The sequence below is a fragment of the Canis lupus genome, chromosome 5 (genome assembly GCF_003254725.2).
Source record: "Canis lupus dingo isolate Sandy chromosome 5, ASM325472v2, whole genome shotgun sequence".
NCBI lineage: Eukaryota > Metazoa > Chordata > Mammalia > Carnivora > Canidae > Canis > Canis lupus.
In genome coordinates, this window is record NC_064247.1 from 68724092 (window position 1) to 68750197 (window position 26106).

At 47.8% G+C, this 26106-nt stretch overlaps 1 protein-coding gene and 1 long non-coding RNA gene across 24 annotated transcripts in view; one reads left to right on the plus strand and one right to left on the minus strand.

Annotated features, from left to right (window-relative positions):
* Positions 1–26106, minus strand: part of CDH13 (cadherin 13) — a 1387059-nt gene that overhangs the window by 94714 nt on the left and 1266239 nt on the right. For all 22 annotated transcript variants that reach the window (XM_049110659.1, XM_049110644.1, XM_049110650.1 and 19 more), the window contains 2 exons: positions 7930–8112; positions 1348–1601 (listed from right to left, as the gene is read on the minus strand). In XM_049110659.1, coding sequence (XP_048966616.1) covers positions 1348–1601; positions 7930–8112 — 437 coding nt within the window. The remainder of the gene's footprint in view (positions 1–1347; positions 1602–7929; positions 8113–26106) is intronic.
* On the plus strand, positions 1505–19760 carry LOC112646732 (uncharacterized). 2 transcript variants are annotated; one of them, XR_003127849.3, is made up of 6 exons: positions 1505–4330; positions 10696–10808; positions 14309–14528; positions 14800–16309; positions 16548–16819; positions 18566–19760. It is a non-coding gene; the product is annotated as an uncharacterized LOC112646732 (long non-coding RNA). The 2 variants fall into 2 exon arrangements; XR_003127848.3 differs by lacking the exon at positions 10696–10808.

Sequence of the window (26106 nt, forward strand, 5' to 3'; positions counted from 1 at the left end):
CAAAATGACGGGTAAGCTCCCCTTAAAGACAACCTAATTAGCACAACTGCCTTACTGCCCTTGAAGCTACAGTTTTCCCGATCTAAGGGCTTAAGGAAAGCTTTCTCTTTGATATTTAAATTGCTTATTTCCTTCGCCAGGTACCCAGCAGGAAAAGGAAAGAGAGACAACAGAATGGCGATTCCAGAGTCACATTATTAATAGGATTCGGTATAGTGCAGCCCTGTATCTAGTTCACCTGGCATTTCAGAAAGTTTTGTGGTGAAAGTAAAATCCCCTTTTGGGATTGGGAACGAACGTGAGCCACTTGTCGTGAGCCACTTGTCGCCGGCTTGCTCTGCGGGAAAGTGGCCACGCAGAGGCTGTGACACATTTCCAGGTGTTTCAAATCAGGAAAATGCGACACGTGTTTATTAGAAGTGTATCTAATACTTGATTATCTGTTTCTCCTGTGAGAAGAAGATTAGATTTTGGAAGAGAAAGATTAATAACTTTCTTTTGCGGAGACAAGCGTGCATTTGGACCTGCATGCCGATTTAGGTTCCTTGTGAAACATCGCACCGAGAGAGCAGCTTGTCGGTGCTAGCACTGTGGGTAATGATCATTTAATTAAATCTTGTCATGAAAACATTTTTTTTCTAAGCACCGGACAGAGCTTGAGAAATGAAGACAGAAATTTTTACAGACTTTTTTTTTTTTCTTGACTTGCCATTTATCAGTTGAAAACTTAACCCCGATGATGACGATCCACTTCTAAGTACCAGGAATGTCTGCTCCTTCCCCTTCTGACAGACAGTTCAGCGTCCACAGCACTCAGCAGACAGCATGGACTTTGCAGACTGTCCTGTTTCTATTGCGATTCCTTTGCTACTAAGCTGGGCAGGCTTGAGCTATCACAGAACCTCTCTGGATTCCTAACACCCTTATCTGTAAGTGGAGTCAGCCAACACCTTCCTTATAAAGTCATGGTAATGGGAATGTAGGGCTAGTGTCTGAGAGTCATGGGGCCACATAGATGATGGCTTCTTTTTCTTTTTTTCAGTGTGCTTGGTGCTGACGGAGCCCTCTGTCCATTTGGCAATGTGCCCCTGAAGTCTCCCCCTCCCCCGACTCCTCCAGAGCAGGTCTACTGCTGGGGATCAGGTGTGGGGGCAGTGTCCCCCTGGAGTCAGCCTGGTCCTATATCATCAGCCACGAGCTCATCATTGTGACATGGACCTTCTACTTACCAGATCACTACCAAATTTAATTTACTGCTAGTTCCCTCCTGACAACCAGGCCCGCAGCCAGAAAAGAAACACAATTTCTGCCTGCCTCCCGTCTCCAGTCAGGGAGCTGCCCACTCACCTGATGGTTTGATGCTGCAGGGAATCGGGGTCCGTGGCATTCACGGTCAGTAGGACGCTGCCCACAGAGATGTTCTCCTGCCTGGTCACCGTCATGGGGTCCGGGTAGAAAACTGGGCCCTCGTTGACATCCAGGACGGTGATGTGGACGGTGGCCGTGGAGCTGGGGCCATAGGAGACATCGGGTACCAGCGGGTCCTCATTTTCCACTTTGATCAGCAGGGTGTGAAAGGCGGAAATCTCATAGTCCAGGGGCTGGAAAGCAGAGACGGGGGCTCAGCTCGTGTATCTGCTACCAGGGGCAGAGGCTTTTGCACCAAGTCCCTCTGACATCCCACGAACCTGGGTGGATGTACAGGGATGAATATTGGTTTGTGGGCTAACCTTAATGCAATTTAGGGTCCTCCTTAAGGATATGAAACATACATTTGGGATGGAAGCTGGTAGGGTATTTTTGATTGAGAAGTAAGATACACCATGTTATGTGAGCCTCAGAGTTCTGGGGTCCCCGACTGAGCTCTTTAGGTGACGCCCTTGCCACACTGACATTCAAAGGCTTCCTACTTATAATCTGTACCCCATGACTCTGATACTCAGGGGGGCTCAGGGATGAACAATTCTGATGCCTAAGCTTTACCAGTTTTGGGGTCGCCCTGCCTTGGTTACCACGGAGGGGGAGTCGAATGGAAAATGCAACTCAAAGTTCCATTCTCAATGCTTCCACTTCACTGGCCACAAGCACAGAGGCCAGAGTCTCTACAGCAATTAAAGGAGAGACTCTCCTGGCACGGGTGCATTTCCCGGGAGGGTGTCACAGGGGAAAGGACTGGAGAGGTCATATTCTAGGTGATTTTAGCTGTTTATTTTAAGTTATTTTCCTAATGTTTACTGGGAGAATGAGTAGCTAACTCCTCAGACCCAACACACACTGATACTCTGGCTGGAAGGATAAGACCAAAGGGAGTACAGGGAGTCGATTCACACTCAACTAGAAAGAAGCAAATGATATGCAGGTTGTAGGGGCCATGGGAAATGGGGACAGCGGTGAGACTGGGAAAAGCTGAGGGGAGAGCCCTGCAGGTATAAAAGCTGGAATTGAATCCAGCTGGCTGAGTCAGGGTCAGATGACTGTAGGCGAATTATGTTACCTTCACAGTCACTACAGCCAACATGCATATCGCACACCCCACAGTTTGTGGGGCAGTGAGTGCACACATAAGCACGCATATGCACGCATGCACAGAGGAAATGCTGACACAGGTGCTTTCTGGTTGGAGCAGGACCCCTCCCCTCACCTGCAACAATTCCCAGCAGGACTTAGGGAGTTCATAAGATGTAATGCTCTTGGCACCTGGGAGCTGCCCAGTTATATTTTGGTCCCATCCCCAACACAAGAATTCTTCACCACTCCATCCCTTTCTATTAAGACATTTCTGTCCATCCTGAGTGACTCCCAAAATATGCAACCTCGCTGAAGTAGATTTCAGATAGGGGCCAGAGGGTCACCATACTCAGAAGACATTCATCTCAATTAGGATAGTGGAAAGGCGGAAGCCTTTGGCTCGTTGAGTCATGGCCACTTTGCACTCACTGCTCTGAGCAGGGCTTACACACGGAGACCAGTGTCCAGGAGTCTCCCCCCGCAGGCCCCAGAGCTGGGTGGACCCAGTGGTGCAAACCAGGTATGGAGAGCTTCTTTCATCCTAGCTCAGGCTCCTGGCAGCACCACGTGCTTCTGGAGAGAAAGTTAACTAACATAACAGACACTTGGGAAATCCCAAATTTAGCCCAACTGAATTTTCTACCATGATGAAAAATGCCACTGGGCTAGAGTTTCTTCACTTTGTGAGCTCCACAGGCTCTTGATGGCAGAATTTGGGCCTGGGTTTGAGACACACACTGTCCTGAGAGGGCTGGGCCGCTTGCAGCAGGATGGGGGAGGGGGGGAGGGGGATCTGAGCAGGGAGAAAAGATCCCAGGGATCTTGGGGGGAATTTACTTACACATGGCCTTTAAGTAGTATGGCAAAGACGTGTCTTTCTTTACATGCTAGGTACATGTGTGCTCATTTACATTGGATAAGTATATGTGTGCCTTTATATTAAACGTGCACGTGCTAGTCTTTGCATGTTAGATGTGCATGTGTGTTTGTCTATGTCTATGTTAGGTGTGTGTATTTATGTATGGTGTGTGTGTGTGTGTGTGTGTGTGTGAGAGAGTGATATCTATCTGGGTTCCCTGAGATTCCAGTCACGTCTGGAAGCAGAGCCTGAGGCAGGGGTTTGGAGTATGATTTATTGGTGTGCCTTCTCAGAAGAAAGGCAGGGAGCAAGGATGCAAGGATGTGGTCTCTGCTGGAGTCCAGCTGCGTCCAATGCCAGGGAGGCTCTGGAGCTTTCACCGCGTGGCCAGATAAGCCCCACCTCAAGGCCGGGGCTGACCTTTTGCATCCCTCTGCATCAGGCCCAGACTGCAGGCTCTCTCCGGCTGGCAGGGCCTGGCCTAGGTATCCCTTTTGGCGAGGCTGGTTCTGCTGGGAAGACACAGACTGGGGGCCCTTATCTACCAGCACTCAGATGCTGGGAGCGGCAGCTCCGACCTCATAAGGGACCCTGGAGACTGTGTTATTCTCCTAGGGCTGCTGTAACAAAGGGCTGGGTGGCTTAGCATCACAGAAGTCCACTATCACAGTTGTGGTGACGGGAAGTGCAAAATCGAATGTGAGCAGGGCCATGTGGGCTCTGAAAGCTCTAGGGGAACCTTCCCTTCATCCTCCTGGGGTTCCGTGGCCTGCAGCTGCCCAGCCCACCTCTCTGTCTCTGCGGTCACACAGGCACCTCCTTGGGTGTCTCTGCTGTCACATGGCCATCTCCTCTCAGGAATACGGTCCTGTTGGAGTAGGGTCCAGCCTCTCCACCAGGACCTCGCTAATCACGTCTGCAGTGACTCTACTTCCAAAAAAGGCCACATTCACAGGGTCGGGGGTAAGGACTTCAAAATATCTCTTCTTGGGGGACCTAATTCAAGGTCTGGGAAGACAGAGGCAGGGCACCCATAGCTCCCCAGCCCCCCCTCCCCCATATAGAGGTCTGATTTTCACCACCACCCTTCATTGTTTTCCATGATATTGTTTATCCCTTACTGTGCACCTACTGTGTGATTGGAAGGCTCTATGTGCATTGAGTCACCCAGTCCTCACTTTGCCTCATAATAGTGGGTGTTTTTAGTTCCATTTTGTAGAAAAGGGAACAGGCTCAGAGAAGTTGCATAATTCGGTCAAAGTCACACAGCTAATATATGGCCCAGAGCCAGGCTTTGGCCCAGGGTGCACGATGAGAAAGGAAGAAGGTGGGAATGAAGTGGCTGGGAGAGGTCTGCTCTCTGGCCGGGTTTAGAGGTGTGTTCCCAGGCCAATATCCCCTGAGTGCAACACTGACCTCTGAGGGCTTGGATGTGAAAACTGCCAGAAAGGGAGGGCAGAGGGGCAGTGAGTTGCACAGTCCTTTTCTGGAGGGCAGGGCCGCTCTAGTGCTCATCCCCACCTGCACAGAGCCAGCTGTCCTAATTCTAGTTGTGCGTTCCCTGGGCCAGGCCGCTGGGAGCTGGGGCCATGTGGCTCTCTGCTCCACGACCCTGTCCTGGGTCATGCTGGACGAAGCAGCCCTCCTTCATCTCATGCATGTGACCTTAGTAATATGATTCATCTGGTGCAGGGTCTCTGGATCAGGGAGGGGAGCACATTGGAAATACTTCCAATAGTTACAGAGATTTGATTCAATGAATATATCATCAAGCGTCAAGAGAGGGCGTGGATGAGTGTCGTGGAGGCTTTAGGTGCTGGGAAAGCCATACCACACGGGAAGGGCAAAGGACCTGGGGTTTGCTGTCTGGAAGATGGAAGGTTGAAAGTGATCCAACAGAGATTTTTAAACCTATTATGGGTTTGGGGATCAAGGCTTTCTGGATGTTTCTTTCTCCTCTGAGGACATAAGAGAAAAGACACTTAAAACGCAGGGTGGATTATATTCGGGGAAAGGGTAACTCTGACAGTTTTGGGATAGGTTTACAAAGAAATGAAGAGCATTCCTGACGAGAAAGCTTTAAACAGGAAACAGGTCCTTGCTTTCCAGAACTGTTGGGATTTGGTCCTGCAGGGAGGCAGGACGCCCCTGGGAGCCACACAGTCTTGAAAGTTCTGCTCCTTCTTCGGTAAGCTAACTGCTAACTGGTTAGGGCACAACTGCTCGGGGCTGGTTGCCCAGTGACCATGCCTGCCCTGTGCTTCCCTCCCTATCTCTTCTTGCAGAGGCCCCAAAGCCAGATTTGGACTTTCTAGCCTTCCTTGTGGCTGAGGGTGTGTACGTTTCATCCGGCCAATGAAACATCATGGGAAATTGCTTGGGAAACCACTGGTAAAGATATTTCCTTCCCTAATGACAGGAGAGAGGCACTCTAGAGCACTCTCTTGCTCTCCTGTTTGCCTGGCTGCCTCCTTGCTTCCTGCCTTGGATACACAGCAGGGGGAAGACACGATGCCTGGGGCTTTGGCAGCCATTGTATGTCCATGAGGAAAAAGTCAGAGCATTTGCAGTGCCCTCTGCTGGCTCTCTGACACTCTGAACTGCCAGCCAATCCTGGACTGGCCCACCTTCATCTAGTTCTAGAAATCATTAAATTCTCTTTAGTATTTAAGCCACTCTCAGCCCAGTATTCTGCTGCTTGCACCTGAAGGCATTCCTGACCTAGGCACTAGGCTGCTGTCAAAGTGAAGAGCATGGATAACAAGGCCAGGCCTGCCTGTAGAAAGCTGTCCTGGATCTTGGACTCACGTGGGTTGAGAAGCAGAGAGAGAGCCCAAGGGCCTTCGGAGGAATTCACATGGCAGGCAGCCGAAAGGAGGGGGAGTCTCCGTTTTAATTCTGAAGCCAAGGAATCCACTCACTAGTAAAACTGAGGCCCAGAGGGAGTCCCCGGTGCTGCAGGCACCTCCTCCGCAGGAACATGGGGGTGCAAGCTCTTCCACAAGGCTGTGCTCCAAGAACACCAGCATCTCCTGGGGCCCGGGGGCCCCTCTCCCTCATGTGGTGACCAAGCAGGCCTGTGTGGGTGCGGCCTAGGGTGCCCCTAGCATTCCCAGTGATGCTCCTATATGCCAACATTTCAGACTCACCACTGTGGGCCAAAGGGGCAGTGTGGTGAGAGAATGTTCCTCCATGACTCTGGTTTTCTTGTATTGTCTGCTCCTCACGCTGTAGCGAATGCCGGCCAGGGAGAACCATGCTCTTGTAGGATTTATGATGGGGATGCATATTTATTTACCCAAGCCTCGTCTTCTAGCTGCAGGTTTGGAAAATTGCCTGATGGCTCTTATGGATACAGGCTAGCCGCCGTTACGGCATGACTGCAGAGGCAGGAGAGCAGTGCCGGGAGCTCCTAATGAGTTCGCCATGGCCTGTGTTGTTAGGGTAGAACTGGGAAGAACTTGGGGGCTCTAGTTCCCAGCTGGACATTCGAGGTTCAATATGAACGAAGTAGTGGAAAGAACAGGACTTGGGAGAAACCCAGCCCCTCATCCTCCAGGGTCTTTGAGACCTGCCATTCTCAATGGCTCTGGGTCCTGCCCGGGGGATGACTGTGGAACTTTGTTGGTTGGGTTGTTTATGTGGTCCTGCTCGAGGCTGAATAGCGACCTCCCAGCAGGACCAAGGGGGAATCCTTGGAACCTGCGAATAGGTGACCTCATGTGGCAAAAGACACTTCATAGATGGGAGTCATCTGAGGACCTCATGGGGGGAGAGGGTCTTGGCTTATCCTTGTGGGCCCAGGGAGTCACAGAGGTCCTTAAAGGAGGGAGGCATGGAAGTCAAAAGAAGAAAGAGACATGAGATGGGAGCAGAGAGAAATATGCTGCTGCTGCTCTGCTGCCTGAAGACATGAGAACGGGTCATAAGCCAAAGGCTGTGGGTGGCTTCCAGCAGCTGGGAAGGAGAAGGAAATAGATGGTCCCCTAGAGCCTCCAAGAGGAATTGGCCCTGCCAACCTTAGCCCCATGGAACTGATTTTGGAGTTGTGGGTTCCAGAACTTATATAAGAAAATATAAGTCTGTATTTTCTGAAGCCACCCAGTATGTAGTCATGTGTTACAGCATCCCCAGGACCCTTGCATGGGCTCCAAGGGCCAGTCGTTCCCTATTTATCTCCTGCTTTTAAGAGAATAATCAGGACTCTGCTTGGGTAGAAATGTAATGATCCACATTTTTGATCACAGATCTTTAAAAAAACTTTGCATATCCTGTTTTTACACATCTTTGATAACTTATTATCAATCATATTGAGGATCTCCTTTCAAAATGAACTTTGGGTTTTGTCTTTTAAGTTTACATGTACATTCGAGTTTCCTACAACCTATGAAACAGGTTGGTTTCGTGGCTGTGAGGATACAAGTACACCCTTAAGCCCTGAGCCTTTTTCTATTCCAATTCTGAGAGGAGGAGACTAGGGCTGACTTCTCCTCGACCTGCCCCAGCAGCGAGGGCCTTGCCGGTGGGCAGCCAGGAGGGAGAAACGTGGGAAATGCCCTTACTTTGACAACAGAGAGCATCCCCTCGTTGGTCTGAGGGTTGGTGTGGATCTCGAAGCTCTGCCCTGGGTTCCCGTTGATGATGGTGTAGGCAGCTCTCCATGCGCCTGTGGCGGGGTCATCCTTGTCTTCCACTGTCAAGTTGACAATAACCCCCACGGCTCCTTCCTCGACAGTGGCTTGAAACTGCAAATAGAGCAGATGGTTACTGTCACCATTGGGTAAAAACAGCAAGAACCCCTTCAGAGCCCTTCCCACAGTGGGTCTGTTACCCACGTCACCTCATTTCACGGAGAATGGTGCAGGAGGCTCATGCTGCTGTGCGGTGCAGAGCCAGCAGAGGATCCGCTCTCCTCTCGGCCTTCCCTGCACTCAGGTGAGGCCAGGAGGCTGCTCTCTCTCCTACTGAATGTGGCCAGAAGTGATGCTTGCTGGCTGGGAGCAGCTGTCCCTTCTCCCTGCCTCTCCTTCCATCTATCTAAACACAGACGACCACAGGACCCAAGGTCAGGGTGCAGCCACAGGGGGAAGAGCGTGGGTCCTGAGTCCCTACAAGGAAGAGGATGCCCGTCCTGAGCTGTAGTCCAAGGACAAACAGACTTCCAGGCAATTTTTGCATCTCTGCTCTCGCAGCCTCACATACCATAAACGACAAGGTCATGGCGTAGCCAGGACACCTCCCTCGCGTGTAGAGGGCCTGGAGCTGGAACCCCACGTTCGGCTCCATGGCTTCTCCTCAATGGCACCATCTCCTCTAAAGAAGAAAGCCGATTTCATCCACCCCACCCCTACCCCACAACTAGGAGGACTTTAAAAACCCATTTTCTAAGGAAACATATAAATCAGTTGTTGGGAGCCTTGTTGTAGCCGTGTTTTTATTGGAATACATCTCAAATACTTGTTGCAAGTAGGTGTGGTGAAAATAAATCAATAAATGAAAAATCAGCTTTCCCACAGATAGAGAATTTCATGAGCTATCATTAGCACATTCCTTTGAGCTGGAAGCATAAAGTATTGTTTTGGTGCTTACCTCTGACACAGTACAGGTGAATAGTAATCTGTTTGCAAATATTTTACAAACAAGTAATACCAATAAGCTGACAAGAAGAAGAAATATCTTGGAATTTCAATTAGTAGGAAAGCGAATCTAGAGACAGTGAGGCGATGTCAGAAAGCCCTTGTGTTCAAAGAGAAGTAATTTGAGAAATGGGGTTTCAAAAGTAGTGGCTGATTAATTGACTTGCAAATCATTAATCATAAACCTTAATCTTGATGCCTTGGGGGGATGGGGCGGGGACGGGAACTAATTTGTCTACCACACCTCAGCAAACCTGGGTGGGTTGTTTCCTTTCTGTGAAAGGGGCAATTCTTGGAACATGCTGGCAAGATGGAATGTAGCAACCTGGAGGATGCTGTCGTGGGGATACAGCTCCAGGAGGCAACGAGGTTGACCTGATTCCTGTCTAAGCAGTCCTCTCTTCTATCTTTCCCTCCTTCTCACAAAAATCACGGCATTCCTAAACTTAAATCTAGAGAGGTGGTTCCCAACCCTATCTGTACATTAGAATCTCTTCGGGGGCTTTTTAAATTTTTTATTTATTTATTTTTAAATGATTGGGCCCTATTCTAATTCAGTGGGTATGGGGTAAAGCCTGAGATTCAGTATTTCCTTAATCTGCCCAGATAATTCTAGTATGCAGTTCGGGTTGAGAGAAGCATGATGGAGTCCAAGGTCAAGACTGGTAAGGAAGTTTCAATGTGAGAGCCCACTCCGGTTTTGGAGGTGGCCTGAGCTCCGTGCTGGAGGGGCCTGAAGTGCCTCTGGCTCAGCAAGAGGGGTTCTGGGGTTAGCTCCTGCCTGCTGTTGGCTGCATGTCCACAGTGCTATCTAATCCCTTCAGACACAGATGAAGAAAGAGGCACAGAGAAGGAAGGAAAGTCCAGAGTCATTCGGTGAACCAAAGGTCAAGTCCATGTCTCCTGGATTCCTGTAATCTCAGCTTTTAACAGTTGGATTACTCAAGACCCCCATTGCTTTGGCCGGTCCTTCACCTCTGCTGTGGTCCAGAGCCAGAGGACGGGCTCTCTGTCCCCTACTGATCACACCAGACCTTAGCTCATAACTTATCCTTGTGTCTCTTCTGACTCCTGTTCCTTAGACACCAGACTCCCTGATGCAGATTCAGGGAGTGCTTAGACAGGAGGGTGCTGGGTTCCCTCTGTCTGGTAGAAAGGCAGTTACATACAGTGCAGAGGTGAGAAGTTGCTCTGTCAAAGTGGGTGAGGGTCACGTGGTGGATAAAGACACAGAACACATCATGATTTGAGGAGGCTGGAGCTCAGGGAGGTCTGTCTTGTTCACAGCTTTCTCCCCAGCCCCTCACATGATGCTAGGTGCAGAGAAGGGACACAGTAAATATCTGTGGAATGAATAGTGCTCTTAAATGTAGGCAGTGGGACCTGGCATCAGAGGAAATGTGAGAGGCTGTAGCTCTACAGGAGCCATAAGAGGGGCCGACTGGCTGATCATGCCTGATCCTGCCACTTGCCTGATGTTCCAGAAAGGGAAGGATGGACTCATCTCTCTTGTGTCCCAGGACATCTCTAGCACAGCTGCATTATGACTTCCATGGATCTTAGGTGCTTTTACCTTCATTGGTCCTTCCTACCATAATAGATTTTCATCGGCTTTAAAAATTTCATTTTTTCCCGAGGTGAGAAAAATATTAAAATTTTATTTGACCCTGAGAGTTCTTTTTCTCATTTTAGGACTCTAGGCACTGTGCCTAGAGCACCTGATGGACGACTCAGCCCTGATCCCCAGTACATAGCACATAGTACATAGTGCTGGACACATGAAAATCTGATGGATGAATAAATGGGTGGGTAGTTGGATGGATCTATTTATAAAATTAATATTTAGGACAAATCTAAGTGGCAAAAACCTGTGCAGCTTTTTTTAGGATGCTTTTATTTTTAAATGTCTGCAGCACCTACCATAGGTAGGTGGCATAGAACACCCTTTTAGTGTGTAATCAAATGACTCCAAATGGAATAATGTGGTACTGTTTTAGGAATTATGTGGCCCTGATACTTCCTTAGATGTATTAGTGTGTCCACAGCTACCATGGTGTTCCTACCATTCATCCACCCATCTGTCATCCACCCAACCATCATCCATCCATCTACCTATCATTCTCCATCCATCTATCATCCAACATCTATCCATCCATCTATTTATCTTCCATCTATCATCCATCCATCCATTCTCCATTCCTCCATTTATCTATCCATCCTCCATCCACTATCTATTCATCTATCCATCATTCTCTATCCATTTATCCTTCCTTCCATCCATCCATCCATCCATCCATCTTCCAGAAATGACAGACAGACACACAACAATTATTTGGTGGGTGGCTTCTGTATGCCAGGCTTGATATAGTATTAAATTCTAGGGATATGCTAGAAAACAAAATAGACATGGCATAGGTATGATTACAAAACTGTGTTAAATGTTAGGGAAAAAGTAACCCTGAGCCTGTGGATCAAAGGGGGAATGGTGAGAGGGAGTGGATGCCTGACTCAGTCTGGGGAGGGTTAATAGAGAGGAATTCCCTGAGAATTGAAAGCAAAGCAGGAGTTAATAAGGTGAAAGGAGAGAGAGCATTCCTGGCATCAGGAACAGCATGAGCAAATGCCTGCAGGGATGAGGGATGGGCCTAAGTGAGCAAAGGCCATGGGTGGAGGGAACATGGTACTTTTGCAGAATGGAGGGCAGGTGGGTGTGGCTGGAGTGCAGGGGAGGGCTGGGGAGAACTCTTTGCCATTGGACTCCAGAAGAAGACAAAGTCAGATTATGCAGGGCTTTGGGGGCCACAGAAAGGCATTTGGACTTTATCTTGAAAGTAAAGTAGAGCCTAGTCAAGGAACTGGATTATGTTTAAATCTACTCTTTAAAGAATTCAGAAAAAAAATCTTTAAATATAGAAAACATTCAACACAATTATTATAGTCTTTGTTAAGACCATTATCTGATTCTTGCATAAACTACAAAGCCAGTTTCCTTGAGCATCCATTTAGAAATTCATTATTGCTTAATTAAATACTCATTCTATTAATTCTATTCAATGTTTTAACCCCATTATATAATTCAAGATGGAAAATTAAATAGATTAAAATGAAATAGTACCATTTTATATTTCTATACCAATACTCACTTTGTGATTTAAAAACAATAGACAGACATTAATTTAGCATACCAGAGCAGGAGAAATTATTGATTGTAACATTACTTCCTCTAATTGGAAAAAATAGATAAAGTCACTTTTCTGTTAAACTGTGTGGCAAATCAAATACCAGACGCAAAATACATTTTTACATAATCAGTGTGGGTGACTGGCTTGGGACATACTGAGGCTCATTAACTCTCTCCCTTATATTCAGAACCGATTATTTCATTCTACTTTTTTTTGACAATGTGGGGTGAGTTTTGTGATGGGTATTTAGGAAGAGAATGCCTGGACTTTGCACAAAGGTCATTCATCACCAAGGGAAGAGGGACTTCCATTTTATTTTACACCAAGAATAAATGTTCTTCCTCATCCAGCAAATGGTTGGTTTTAAGTTAAGGTTAAGCTGAAATTGGAAATAACAATCAGCAGGGTAGAAAGCCACAGGTAGGGAAGAAGTGACCGTGCATGACTTTAAGGCACTGGACATCTACAAGCTTGCATGCTTGATGACTGGAGTCCAAGTTAATGAACTGTCAACTATGATGTTTTCATGGATGGTGAACTTGAAAAATTGGGATGTAGTCATTTGGGTCCTGGCTTGGGGAAATTAAAAGTTAAGGTCTCAGAAAGTTTTACAAACTTGGATTTCTATTCATGAGGTTAAAAGCTTGTGGGAGAGATCATCAGAAATTTAACTTGCAATTTTACAAGTCTATGTTTACGTAAAGGATAGAGCTCATTGGAAAGTCTTATCTCTTGGTGATAGTCCAATGGGTAGAACTGTGATCGCTAGAAATAAGATAATACATTTAAGGATCTTGGCACACTGCTTGGCATAGAGTAAGGAATCAGTCAGTATTTGTTAGTGAGGATGATGATGATGGATTTTGTTTTGTATCATACGAAATTCTTACTAATAAATGGGAGGACATGGCTCAAACCCCTGTGACAAGGCTCAAACCCCTGTGACTCTGTCTGCCTTTTAATGGATAATCTACATAGATACCTTATGTCCTTGCAATTGGTGTGGAAAAGCTCTTCTCATTTTAGTTAATGTGTTTCTGATACTCCCACACTTTTGTTTGTCTCTGATTTGCTCTAGCAACAGACACTTTATCACCAAGGCAAACGATGTTAACCTACAGCGCCTACATTTATGGTTTCCTTCTATGTGATTTGGATTCACCCCAGGATAGAAAAACGAAAGAACTCATTCTAGTAAATATTCTTTAAGTGTCTATTGCATGCTGAGGAATCCACCAGGTGCAGGAAATATAGCAGTAAATGAAAGGGACACTATTCTCTCCCCTTGGGGGCTTGCAGCTCAGGAGATTGACACATTTCCTCCCACTCACCCCCTTTCTTTATATGTTTTGCTCACTTATGACATATCCAGACATTTTGTTTACTATCATTTCTCTACTTCATATATTCAAGGCTGTACCTGTGGCCAATTATGGACGCTTTTATGTTTGGACATGATTTAGTTTCCAGCTAATGATCATTTCAATAAATGGTGCTAGACCATTTGGATATCCATGTGAAGAAAACAATGAGTCTTGATTCCTATGTCACACCACATACAGAACGTGAATGGTAAAACTATAGAAGTTTTAGAAGAAAACAAAAGGGGATATTTTAATTCAGCTTACAGTTATTGTTTATGGGCACTATATATATATATTATATTATATATACACACATATGTAATATGTAAAATATTTTAAATATATAAATACAAAATATAAAATGTTATTACGATTGTGAAATTCACATAATAGAACATTATGTAATATTGAAATACAAATTTCAACAAGTACACAGAGTTCTATATAAAGTTCATTCAGTATTTTAAAGAAGCCTCTATGTCTAAGAAATGATTAACAGCAGAGACCCACAAAGGACTCTGAAGATGTGTGGCTGAAAACTTAGCCAGCCCTCAAGACAATGAGACCTATTGAGTCCTTCCCGGGCCATGTCCCAATTGGACATGCACAGACAGACCCCCAAATGACTATAGAATCAAGGTGGGAGGAGAACATTCAGGAACCCACCAGACCATAATGGTCCCAGACATTGGTATATTTGACTCTTTTCTCCCCCTGATTAAAATTCTGTCATCTCTAAATACCCCTTTCTCTTTGAAGCTGAAGAGTGGTGCCAGAGCTTTGTTTTCAACACTCATGGAAGACAATTCACACAGTGAGAAGTAAATCAGATGCTAGAGCTCGGGCTTCTAGCAAAGGTGAGCAGAGACTTCCCTGTCCTCTCAAGGAGAGAAAGCTTGGGGGATCCCCTCCCAACTGTGAGCTTCTGGAGAGTGAGGATCTTGTCTTTGATTCACCAAAATGCCAGATCTTTCATAAGGTGAGAGCACTTAAATAGACATTAAATTTTGGGACTTTTTTTTTTTTTAGAGAGAGAGAGAGAGAGAGGTCTATCCACATGTGAACAGAGGGGGGACAAGGGGAGAGGGAGAGAGAAAGAATTTTAAGCAGGCTCCATGCTAAGCATGGGGCCAGAGGTGGGGCTTGATCCCAGGAGCCACAAGATCGTGACCTGAGCTGAAACCAAGAGTTGGACGGTTAACTGACCGAGTGACCCAGATGCCCCATTTTGGAATCATTTTTATCTATAGAGTAAAAACCTAGGAGGAGAAGATGCCAGTGTACATGTGTTCGAGGGTCTCACAATGAGAAGAGTGGCCAGGTCTTCTGTCTTCTCACTGAGAAAAAGGCAAGTGAACTAATTGTAGTTCAAATGGCAGAAACAATAGAATTCTACATGGTGGATGTCAGGCTTCCTTTTCTGAGGATCCTTAAAGCAGATCCAAGCCCCTACTGAGAAGAGTGTTCTACAGGGCCATTGGGGTCATAGGATCCCACCTTCCTTCGCCAGAGCTGATTGGACACAGAAATCATTCCTGACTCACAGGTGACCAGTTGGTTGTCTGCTTCATGAACAATCAGATGTTTCTCTAAGAGTGTGAACTTAGAAAAATAGAACTATGATCAGAGGGCATTAGTCCTTAAATTCTAAGTTCCTGGGTAGTTGAGCATGGGGTGACCTTTTTTTGTCCAAGGACACCGATGACTAGCTGCATAGAGAGGCAGAAGAGTGGACACACTGAAAGAAAAAGAGAGATCCCAGGGCACTCAAAGACACAAAAGACAGATGGGGAAGCATCCTTGGTCTCCCATTGGTTTCCCAGCCCTGCCACCATGCGCATAAGGTTCCCTGCACCTCTTGTCTGCTGGGATGCTTCTGGGCCTGTCAACGGCCCCATCTTCAAGAGCCATCTTGATTAGGTTTCTGCCCCCCATGGAGCCCTGGGGAAACCAACTCTGGCAGGTGTCTGCCGTTCTCAGCAAGTGAATGTGGCCTCTCTGATGAAGATTTGGTCTCCACAGATGTCTCCTCAAGTATCTTTTTTCCACCTTGCTCTGGAGAGTTTCAAACATTTATATATATAAGAGAATGCCTGGACTCTTTATATATAAAACAAAGCAGCCAGAATAAAGAACCTCATGTGCCCATCACCAGGCTTCAGAGGTTTTCAATTCCCGCCCCACTGTGCTTCGGGTACACACCCACGCCTCCCCACTCCTGCATTATCTGGAGCAAATCCCAGACGGATCATTGTATCTGCAAATATGTCATTGTGTATCTCTAAAAGATAAAGCTTCTTTTTAAGAAAACATAATCAAAGTCCTTTCTTGATCTAACTAACATTAATTTCTTCTGATAATTACTGGTTTTCTTTTGTGCCAGATACTTTGATAAAAGCATTTGCATGTTATCTCTATTATAGGAAAAGAGAGTACCTACCAGCCCTGGTAAAGGACAGTTGCCAGAATTTTCTCAGTTAAACATTTCAGGCAGGTGAAGAAATACACATAAGTTTAACAATAATAAGGAACAACAGGTCAACAACAAAGCAACCTTCTCCTGAGCGAAGAGCACTTTCCAAGACTCACTGAAATCCCAGGCAACGTCGTTCTCGATTCAGGGCGCTGATGAACATCCCACTAGCTGGTGTGATCCACCCACCTGGAGAAGCCCTGGGCCGGAAGGAGAGCTCTGTGCCTGGAGGGCTGCCTTCTACCAAGAGGACAGATGGATCATCTGCCTGCTTTCTGGGTATACAGGTAGGGGGATGGGCCAGCAGTCAAGAGAGGGAGACAATATTTGGTGTGTGCTCTGGCAGGACACATTTCCCATTTCCACTTAGTGCACACTTCTCTGTGTTGGCTCATTTCCCATGAGGAGTTTCCAAGTGTTGCAGACATAGAAGGTGCTGAGTCAATGACTTGAGAAGACCTGCCAGGCCTGGCTCTCTGGGGGCCTGGCGGTGCACCTGCTAATGTTCATTTTCTTCCTCTACAGGATCTTGCCTGCGGAGGTTCCTCCAATCTGCCAAATGCACACACACACACACACACACACACACACAAACGTGTACGATGAAAGAAGTGAGTTCTCAGGAAGAAGCAGCTCAGATAACAAAAATGTGTCTTTTCCAACATGAAACAAAATGAAAACACATAGCCACTGAAGACTGACTGGAAACTAATGCAGTTGAGCAGTGGTTGTCAAACTGTGTTCCTGGGAACCAAGGACGTTTGAGAGATGGCACAGGAGTCCTGTCAATGTAACAGGTATTTCCCCCGAGACAGTAAGACTAAACAGTTTGAGGAATCTGTGGATCGTGTTTTGTATATTAGAGTCCCTGCCTGAGATTTTGCCTGAAAAAAAAAATGTTTTGCTCTTTTTTTTTTTTTTTTTTTTTTTTTAAATCTTTTTTTTTTTTTTAATTTTTATTTATTTATGATAGTCACAGAGAGAGAGAGAGGCAGAGACACAGGCAGAGGGAGAAGCAGGCTCCATGCACCGGGAGCCCGACGTGGGATTCGATCCCGGGTCTCCAGGACCGCGCCCTGGGCCAAAGGCAGGCGCTAAACCGCTGCGCCACCCAGGGATCCCAAATGTTTTGCTCTTAAAAAGAAGTTTGCAAATCACTGCCTTAGGGAGTTGGTGCAATAAATATTACATCAGATAAAGAGAGAAAAATTAAAAACCAAGGAGCAAATATGCCACATCCTTTCTTTTTCTGAATGCCAGGTGTGGACACTTTATTCCATCTGACAGTGGCATCTCTCCCTCACTTGAGTTTCTCCTTTTAAAAAATTAAAGAGAAAGCAAAACATATTTGTGCATCTGATAATTGGAAATAGTTTAATTTTGAGAAGAGAGATTTTCTGTGAAGATATGCATCAGACCACAAACATTTGAATCTGGATGAAGAATGATGTTTTTTTAGGAGCAATAGCATGGTCTACTCCAAAGACTTAGGAATTTGGTTAATGCAATCCTGCAAATGTATAGGAGTGGGAACTTCAACGAAGTGGGGCAATTTTGGGTCTACCTCTAATTCATGGGTAAATCCTGTAACATCTCTGAGTCCCCGTTTGACTATCTGAGATGTAGGGTATCAGACTCCAGCAGTAGGTTCTTAACACTCATTACATGTTAGAATCTCTTGCAAGACCTTAAAAACTATTGATGATTTGGGGTCCTACATTCACGGGTTTTTCTTGGTGGGGTCTGGGCATTTGTATTCCTCAAAATTCCCTGTGATTCCAATGAGCAGCCAGGACTGAACACAACTGTCTGAGATGACTATAAGGTTCCCCCCTGGGGTTACGATCAGGGGCTAAAAAGAGCTTCGTGAGTCCCTCCAGCTCATGTGGGGTCCTAAGTGGTAAAGACCTCATTGTGAGAACCAGAGGATGCCACTGGTGGGGAATCTTGAGAATTCTTCTATCTCATGGGGTCGTAGGAGCTGCTAAGCAGAGCAGAGGAATACATTTGCTAATGAAATTACAGGGTTAGCGCCCGGAGGTCGGTCGTGGCTTTCACTATCTCAAACAGAAATCTGGTGCCTGGCAACAGTTACCCCATTCCCCTCCCTCTGGCCCCTAACAACCACGAATCTGCTTTCTCCATTGATTTACTTATTTCATACAAATGACATCACACAACATGTGGCCTTTTGTGTCTGCCTTCTTTCACTGAGCACTGGGTTCCCAAGGCTCATCCACATTGTAGCAGCTGTCAGCGCTTTCTTTTTTGTGGATGAATACTATTCCATTGCATGAACAGACCACAGCACATATACCCCTTCATCCACTGATCAACATGTGGGTCATTTCCATTTTTTGGCCATTGTGAATAATGCTTCCATGAATGTTCATGTATAAGATGTGTCGTGAACATCTGGGTACCCTTCTTCTGGGTAGATGGCTGGGTGGATGTCCTGGGCGGTGCAATGACTCCATGTTGACAAGGGTATGGGTTGAAGTCATTTGTCAACATGCATATGGCACTTGTACTCTGCCTTTCAGACACACGGGACTGTGTACTGCTTGCTGGCTTCCAGAGCCCCCTGCCTCCTGGTCCCAGGGGAGGAGAGGCAATACTTGAGAAGAAAGCCTCCAGCTTTGAATGGCTCGAGGGTTGTGGAAGGAGAAGTATCTATGAGAGCCTTATCTCTTTCAAATCCTTTGGCCAACCCACCTCAAGCAACCTCTTCTCTCCCACTTTGCGGGGGGTACTCCTCAGATTAATGCAGGAATGAGACAGACCCTGGAGCTCCTGGAGAACAAGCCCTTCTCCCCACGTGCCACCTGCAGCCGGTTCTAACCAGAGAAAGTACATCTTTAATCTCCTGAGCTGTGGGAAAATCGACACACTTGGTTAGGCTCCTGATGCTAACACCCCAGTACAAATAAGGACAAGAGAAACCTTCTGCTTTCATTACAAGGGATTTGTACAAATTCATACGTGGAATTGACTTACAGCTTCTAATTTATATTTAAATCCCGAATGTCTTAGTCAGAAGAAACTGCTCTATATCCATTGTCTGTGTCTGCACCATTGATTCGTGCTTCAAATAGACCCCACGGGCCCAGTTGTAATTCCCATCGGCACATCCACATATTTCTTCCCAGAGGTGGCTTATGGAGTTTCTGAGAACATCGGAGTTCCCCGGGGCGAAGAGATGGATGGGAATCATACCCTTGGGAATCACATCCGATGAGAGAAGGAGGATGAAGAAAATCATTCTCTACCCTTTCCTGGCTCTGATACCAGGATGGAGGGACGACAGAAGTCTGTATGGGGACAAGGGTGCCTAATTGCATTCTCTCACATTGGTAAGGACAAACGAGGAAAGTTTCTTATGTTTCACACCATGGGAAGCTCTATCATCTGTTGGCTGTGTCACTTTGGATAAGAAACCACCTCTCTGTGTCTGGACTTTCTCATCCACAAAATGAAAATAATAAGAGTATGTACTCTCATGGGATTATTACGATGATTAAGTGAGAATATAAATGTTTAGATGCACGCCTGATGCATAGCAATATTTGCCCATTGTTACGAGAAACACAGACAAAATGAACAAAGGAAATGAAGTTTGTTGCCATGAACATCATCATAAGGAACATGACCAAAGAAATTAACTTGGCTCTTTTGGGAGTTTTTTGGTTACGGTAGTGTGGTCTTACTAGATAATATTTCCATCAATATAAAGTTCCCTTGTTCCATAAACTACTTAGAGTTGGTGTCGCTTATAAGCAGAAGTGTCCTGCCCAATACTTCTGATTTCCTGATTGTTTTTTTCAATCTAACTTACGGTTTCTCAACCTCAGCCCTATTGACATTTTGGGTTGGATCATGATTTGTCGGGTGGGGCTGCCCTGTGTATGGCAAGATGCTCAGTGGGCTCCTTGGCTTCTATCCACCAGATGCCAGGAACACCCATGCTGCAATCATCAAAAATGTTTTTGGGCATTGCCAGTTGACCCAGTGAAGTGTGTGTGTGTGTGTGTGTGTGTGTGTGTATACATGTGTATGTGCATGCATGTGTGAATTTCTCCCTGACTGAGAATCACTAACTTAGCTCAACCAGGCCAGGGGCTGCCTATAAGTATCTGCCTCTAAACAGCAGCCCACAAGTCCCCGAGGACAAGTTTTGTCATCACACTGGTCCTAGACTGAAGTCTCAGAGGAAAACACTGAAATAACATGATAACATTTTCTGGAGTAACTGAATCCGACATTGCCAGGAACACATTCAAGGGTAAAACCGAAGACTATAATTATTATGATAATTATTGATGTAGTTTTCATTGCTCTACAATTTTTGAATTAGCAACTGATAATCCTTTATAAAAGAAGAAAGGTGGTTTTTCTTGCTTTCCATTCTTCCTGACACCTGCCCACCTTTCTCTTTTTAATCAATGTGCTCCAGGTCCCCATGTGGCCAAGGGAGACTCATACACCACGACAGATAGACAGGGGCGGGGGACAGTCCTGTCGCCATCACAGGGCATTTTCAACGGGCCTCAGGAAATGAGGAGCATTTTCCACTGGGTCCAGTTGGAGCTGTGCAGACTCAAGCTTAGCGGACAATGAGGGGTTATTACCTGCAGCCCATTGCTTCCCCCCGGGGTCTGGAAACCCTCTAGATGGGAAGTGTGGGTCTTGGGCTAGGGGCCTGAGCATTGGCTGGGAGCCCCTTGAAACCTCAGAATCGGGGCCACACAGTAGCCCTTGGGAGCCAGATCCACCGTAGCCCTTGGGAGCCAGATCCCCCGTGACAGGGTGCTGAGTCAGTCGGGAAGTTGCTCCCAAACCCTCCCACTTACCCCCTGCTTGCCCTCCCTTTCCCCCAGGCTGTCCTCACTGGTGACCCCAAGGGAGGGTAGGGAGGGAGACCAGGGATGCAGGTGGCCCTGCTCTCCGCAGCCCTGCCTTGATCAACATCCTCTCCAGGGGCCCTCTGTCCTCTGGCTAGTGGGGTCCTGTCCGGTGTGACCTGCACCCCCGGGGCGGCCCATCCCCAACCCCTCCCCAGTCCTGTCCTCCTGTCCTGCTTCCTTACCCTCCTACCAAGTCTATAAACACACTTGAAGGAACCCCGTCAATTAAGAAAACCCAAGCAGCACAAGAAAGAGGAGCCCCTACTCTGCACTCCTTGTTCCCCACTCCCCACGGGGGGGGGCTGCATTTCTTGCTCCCCCGCCCCCAAGGTTGCAGATTGCTGAATATATCCACAGCTAGAGGGAGGGGTGCAGACCACAAAAGCAAGCTCTGGACATTTATTTGCCATCAAAGGAACAATGTAAATTGGCCAGTGTTGAGATGTAAATACTGGGAGAAATATCCTGTTCAAGAATTCTTATAGCAAAAAAAAAAAAAAATAAAATAAAAAAAAAAAAGAATTCTTATAGCGTCTGTTGAATGGGGGCCAAGGAGGTTTTTCAGGGAACTCTCACCCTGGCCCCCTAGTAAGCAAGACCAGCCCTGCCCAGTGTGGCTCCAGCTACTCAGAGGGCTGCACAGGCAGCAGGTGCAGCAAAGGGGGTGCAGCAAAGGGGGGTGAGCAGGGGAAGGAGGCTGGTTTTGCATATGGAAAACAGAAACTCTCAGAGACTTCAGGAATTTTAAGTAAAAAAGGTGATGTTTTCAGCCTGACTTTTCCCTACCTAGTGACAGAGTGGGACACGGAAACTGTCAGGTGGTAAGGAGAGAACCTAGGAGAGAGAGACACACACACACACATAGAAATAGAGAGAGAGGGAGAGAGAGTCAGGGAGAGGGAGGAGGGGGAGTCAGGAAGAGAGGAAGGAGTGGGGGAGGGAAGAGGAGGCAGGAGAGGGCGGAGCGGAGAGGGAAGAGGGTGGGGGGAGGGAGGGAAAGAGGGGGAGGGGAGAAGGTGGGGAGGGACGGGAGGGGAGAGGTACAGACACATAGAAATAGAGGGGGGAGTGGGGAGAGAGGAAGGAGTGGGGGAGGGGAAGAGGAGGCAGGAGAGGGCGGGAGACAGGGGTGGGGGGAGGAGAGAGGTGAGCGGGTGGGGTGGGGGAGGCCCAGAAGATGCAGCTTTACCGAAGAAGTGCTGGAGAGGCAGGGCAGGCAGGAGAGAGAAAGACAGAAGCTTTGGGCAGAAGTGGGCAGAGGCAGGACAGCGGATGATGGGGGGTGCTGTAAGGTCTCGATGCTGCTTTTCTAAAATAAGAAACTTTGGGCAAACCCAGAGCTGTGTTCCAGCTCTTCAGCATTCCCAGGGGCCTGTGTCAGTAGATGGAGAAAGCAGAAATTTCCATATCAATAGAAAGCAGGTGGCTAAAGCCTATAGTCTGTCTGATCACTTCCAGCAGCTAGAAGGCAGATGGAGAAAGAGGAGTGGGTGGCCGAGTCCCCCGGAGGAGGAGGGTGACAGTGACCCCTGCCACCACCCAGGAAAGATGCTGGCAGGTTCTGGGTCTGGCATTGCCCCTACATTAACTACCACAAAGTCTAATCTGTTTGCAATAGTTTCTAAAATCACCGCGTGAGGCAAATTCGGATCTCCCCCCCAAAAAACAGTGACCCTTAGAAGTCTCCCTGAGTCCACACTAGGGCTCCCAGGGCCCCAGGAGGGTGGTTTGCTCTCGGGCTCCCTGTAGGGAGAATGCACATGTGCCTCCAGGAACATCCAGCCTTCCAGGAGTAAGCTCACTGTCTGGGGATGAGTGGTCTGTGTCTCATTCCAAGGTCCCTCCAAGGTGTGGGCTTTTGGGCTCCCCTTGACCCGTTCATTTGTTGCCGTCACACAGTCCTTAATCCAGACTACTCCTTGATGGAATACGTACGGACAGGTCGTGAATCAGGGAACCAACCAAAATTTGTGGTTTGGAGCCTCCAGCCACCTTAGGTGAGGTTCGTAGGTGAGGTCTGTAACGCGTCTCAGAGGGCGGGCCTGTCCTCCGCCAGGGGACTGTGATGGGGACCATGACAGAAATGGTGGCAGCTCCCCTTCTGGGCCTGGCGGGTGGGGGTGACTGGCCGCGGGGAGGAGGGGTACTCTGAGCAGAATCTCTCTCCCCTCAGACACACGGCAGAGGCAGCACCTTGCTGGCAGAGGCAGCACCTTGCTAATGCCCCCCACTCGGGATGGCACTTTTCCTTCTATGTCGCAGATGTCACCATGGTTAAGGATCAAAAGATGGGCCATTCTAGGGGAACACGTTCCAGAGATCTCGAAACATGCAAAAACCTGTGCCTTCCTCTCCTCTGTCAATAACAGCAACTTCTGAATGGAACACAGGCCTGGGACCCTAAGACTTCAAGGACGCTGGTAAGTGACTTGATGCAACACACATTGTTGCAGGAAGGGAGTGTTTTCAAGTGGGTCAACATCTAGAGGCGTTGCTATGGCAGCACAAGTGAAAGAGGAAGAAGCCTTCCCTAACTAAACACAAGGGTGACCTTCCCTCTGTAACCCGTGTGCAACCTTCTCCTTTCTATGTGCGGGTGGAGGGTTCATGTAATTTCCGCAAGGAAGACGTGGGGCCTGACATTGCTGAGGTGCAGATCTCCAGGACCTGGAGAGCAGAGGGGGGAGGGCACAGAGTAAAGGAAGTGATCAAGGTCTGGGAGCTCTAGAGCTCTTTAGCAGGTGAGGGTGGCAGGTGGGTGCTGCCTTCCTCTGATAGAACACACAGCCAGGAAAGAGGTGGGGGGGGGGTGGTTGCGTGGCTCCAGATTGGGGGAACAGGCCGTAGGAGGGGGATTTGGCTGAACAGAGCAAACTCAAACAGGTGCAAATAGACCTGCTTTCTGGAGCAATCCCTGCTCTGCAGACTAACAAGCAGCAAAATGATGAGTAGAGGAGCCGTAACAATACAAGCTAACATTTGCATGCTGCCTCGAGGTCCTGGGCTGATGCCCAGGTCATGCCCTGAAGCAGGTTCTACTATGAGCTCGCTCCAAAGACCAGTCACTTGGTTGGAAAGTAGAGAGACAGGATTTGCACCCGGGGTTGTTTGAGCCTGGAGTTTGTGGGCTCATTCTTGGCAGTTTCCAGAGATGATCTCGTATTTCCAGGGGACCGGGGAGAGCACATCTGACCCTCAGCTTCACTGTCCCCACTGGCACAGCGCCAAGCCTCCTCTCAGGGGGCAGGCAGGACAGCAGTGGGCATGCTCCCCCCCACCCCGGGGGTTGTGCGGCTGTGGTACCAGGACAGGAAGGGATACACCATCAGCTTTTGAAGGAACGGCCAAAAATTTTTCAACTCAATTTTTCCCTCCTTTTCTTTGCATATGATGGGGGGAGGGTCCGTTTGACTCCTTTATTATCCTCATTATCCGAGCATGAGCAGGCCGAGGCTGTGCTGAATTTATAGGAAAGAATGGGATGCTTTCTCCCCCTGTTTTCCACACAGCAAGCTCCTGCTGCTTCACTACCAACAGGCTTCCTGCAGGGCGAGCAAATTCTATGCAGCTGCCTCTTCTGGTGGTCAGCATAGGTGGTCCTGTGAATGCCGTGGAGCAAGGGGAGGTGACTGTCCATCACCCACAGGGACTTTCCTGCAGAGCTTGCTCAGAGAGCCACAGCCGGGCTTGGGGTGCTTCAGTGCAGTAGTGCTTTGGATACAGTATGTACCTCAGGGATGCCCACAGGATTTGGGGGAGGCCTAGGGGCAGGTGGGGCATGGAAAGAAGTCAGGGATGGGATTAAGTTCAAAGGTGGACATCTTGCAGGTTGGGGTCCAAACAGAGAACAGCTCAGAATATCCAGCTCCTTCCACACACTATTTAGTCCCTGGATCCCAGATGAGCAACAAGCTATGAGGCATCCTTTGTATCTGCTCCCTCTGGCTCCTTCCACGTCTCAATCTGCCTCAGCTGCTCTCAGAAGCTCTGCTGTAGGTTCAGGTCCGAGCCCATAGAGCACAGAGTGGATTCATCCCCATCTGCATGGCGTGGCCCTTGGATCCCACTGCCCTGGGGCCCCGCTGTGGATGCGAGCCCTTTCAGGGGCCCAGAACTCTACCTCTGCTCCTTGCCCAAGTGCAGGTGCTTCCTGGACCATGAACCTAGTCCTCTGCCTGTCTGTTGGAGCCTGCTCAGTGGGGCAGGCCTTCCTCCAGAGTTAGGTAGTAGTCCACGCAGGTGCAGAAACCAGTGTGGCTCGTGGGATGAAAAGGGAAAGGCAATCTGAAGATACTTTGACCATATTCGAGAGAGGCTATAAACTGCTATTTTAAATGCTCATACCAAAAAACCCACAGAAAACAAAAATGCCCCCAAACTCCTACCTTTTGGACCAGGCATTTCACTTGTGAGTTTATCCTGCAGAAACCTTCATATGTGTGCACAGAGATACACACTCAAGCATTTTTATCGCTGTGAGTTTTATGAAAGGGAAAACCAGGGGCTACCAGACTGTCCTGTCAATAGGAGATTGGTCAGATTTGGGCTGCCTGTGGACCAGAATACGATACAGTGCCATCAAAATGAATGAGGCAGCTAATTGTTTGGCATTATTGATCAGAAGGGAAATCTGTTGTGTCGGAGGGTGCAAACAACCTTGGGTTTACTTAGTAGAAATAAAACGTGTTGAGTTAATGCAACTGGGAGAATGTGGGCCATTCCAGGGGCACATGTGAAGGCAGAGCTGAGATAAAGAGATTATAGAATCTTTAGTTTGTAGATGGTAGAAGCCAAGGACGTAGTTGGAGCTCACCAAACTGCTGTGTGGGGAATGTGGGGGCCCCTGGGGTGGGTTCTGCTCCCAGTAGCCCTGGCTAAAGTCAACCCCCCTTAGGTGAATGGGTATGAAAATGACAGGCATGGAGGTTCAGCAAGCAGTTTCTAAGAGAAGAGTGACATCTTTCTGCAGGGTTCCCACTTAGCAGAGGGGTTAGGGAGACTCGGGGCAGTGACTGGCCTTGTGGTGGACAAAGGATAAGGTCATGCCTGAATCTCCTACAAAGGCTGTGGGAACTCTGGGATGCTGTCAGCATGCTTCAAGTTACCATTCAAGTAAGTAAACCAAAAAGCTGAGATACCCTGTGTCTGAGGCATTCCAGCTGGAAGGAACCAGGGCGAAG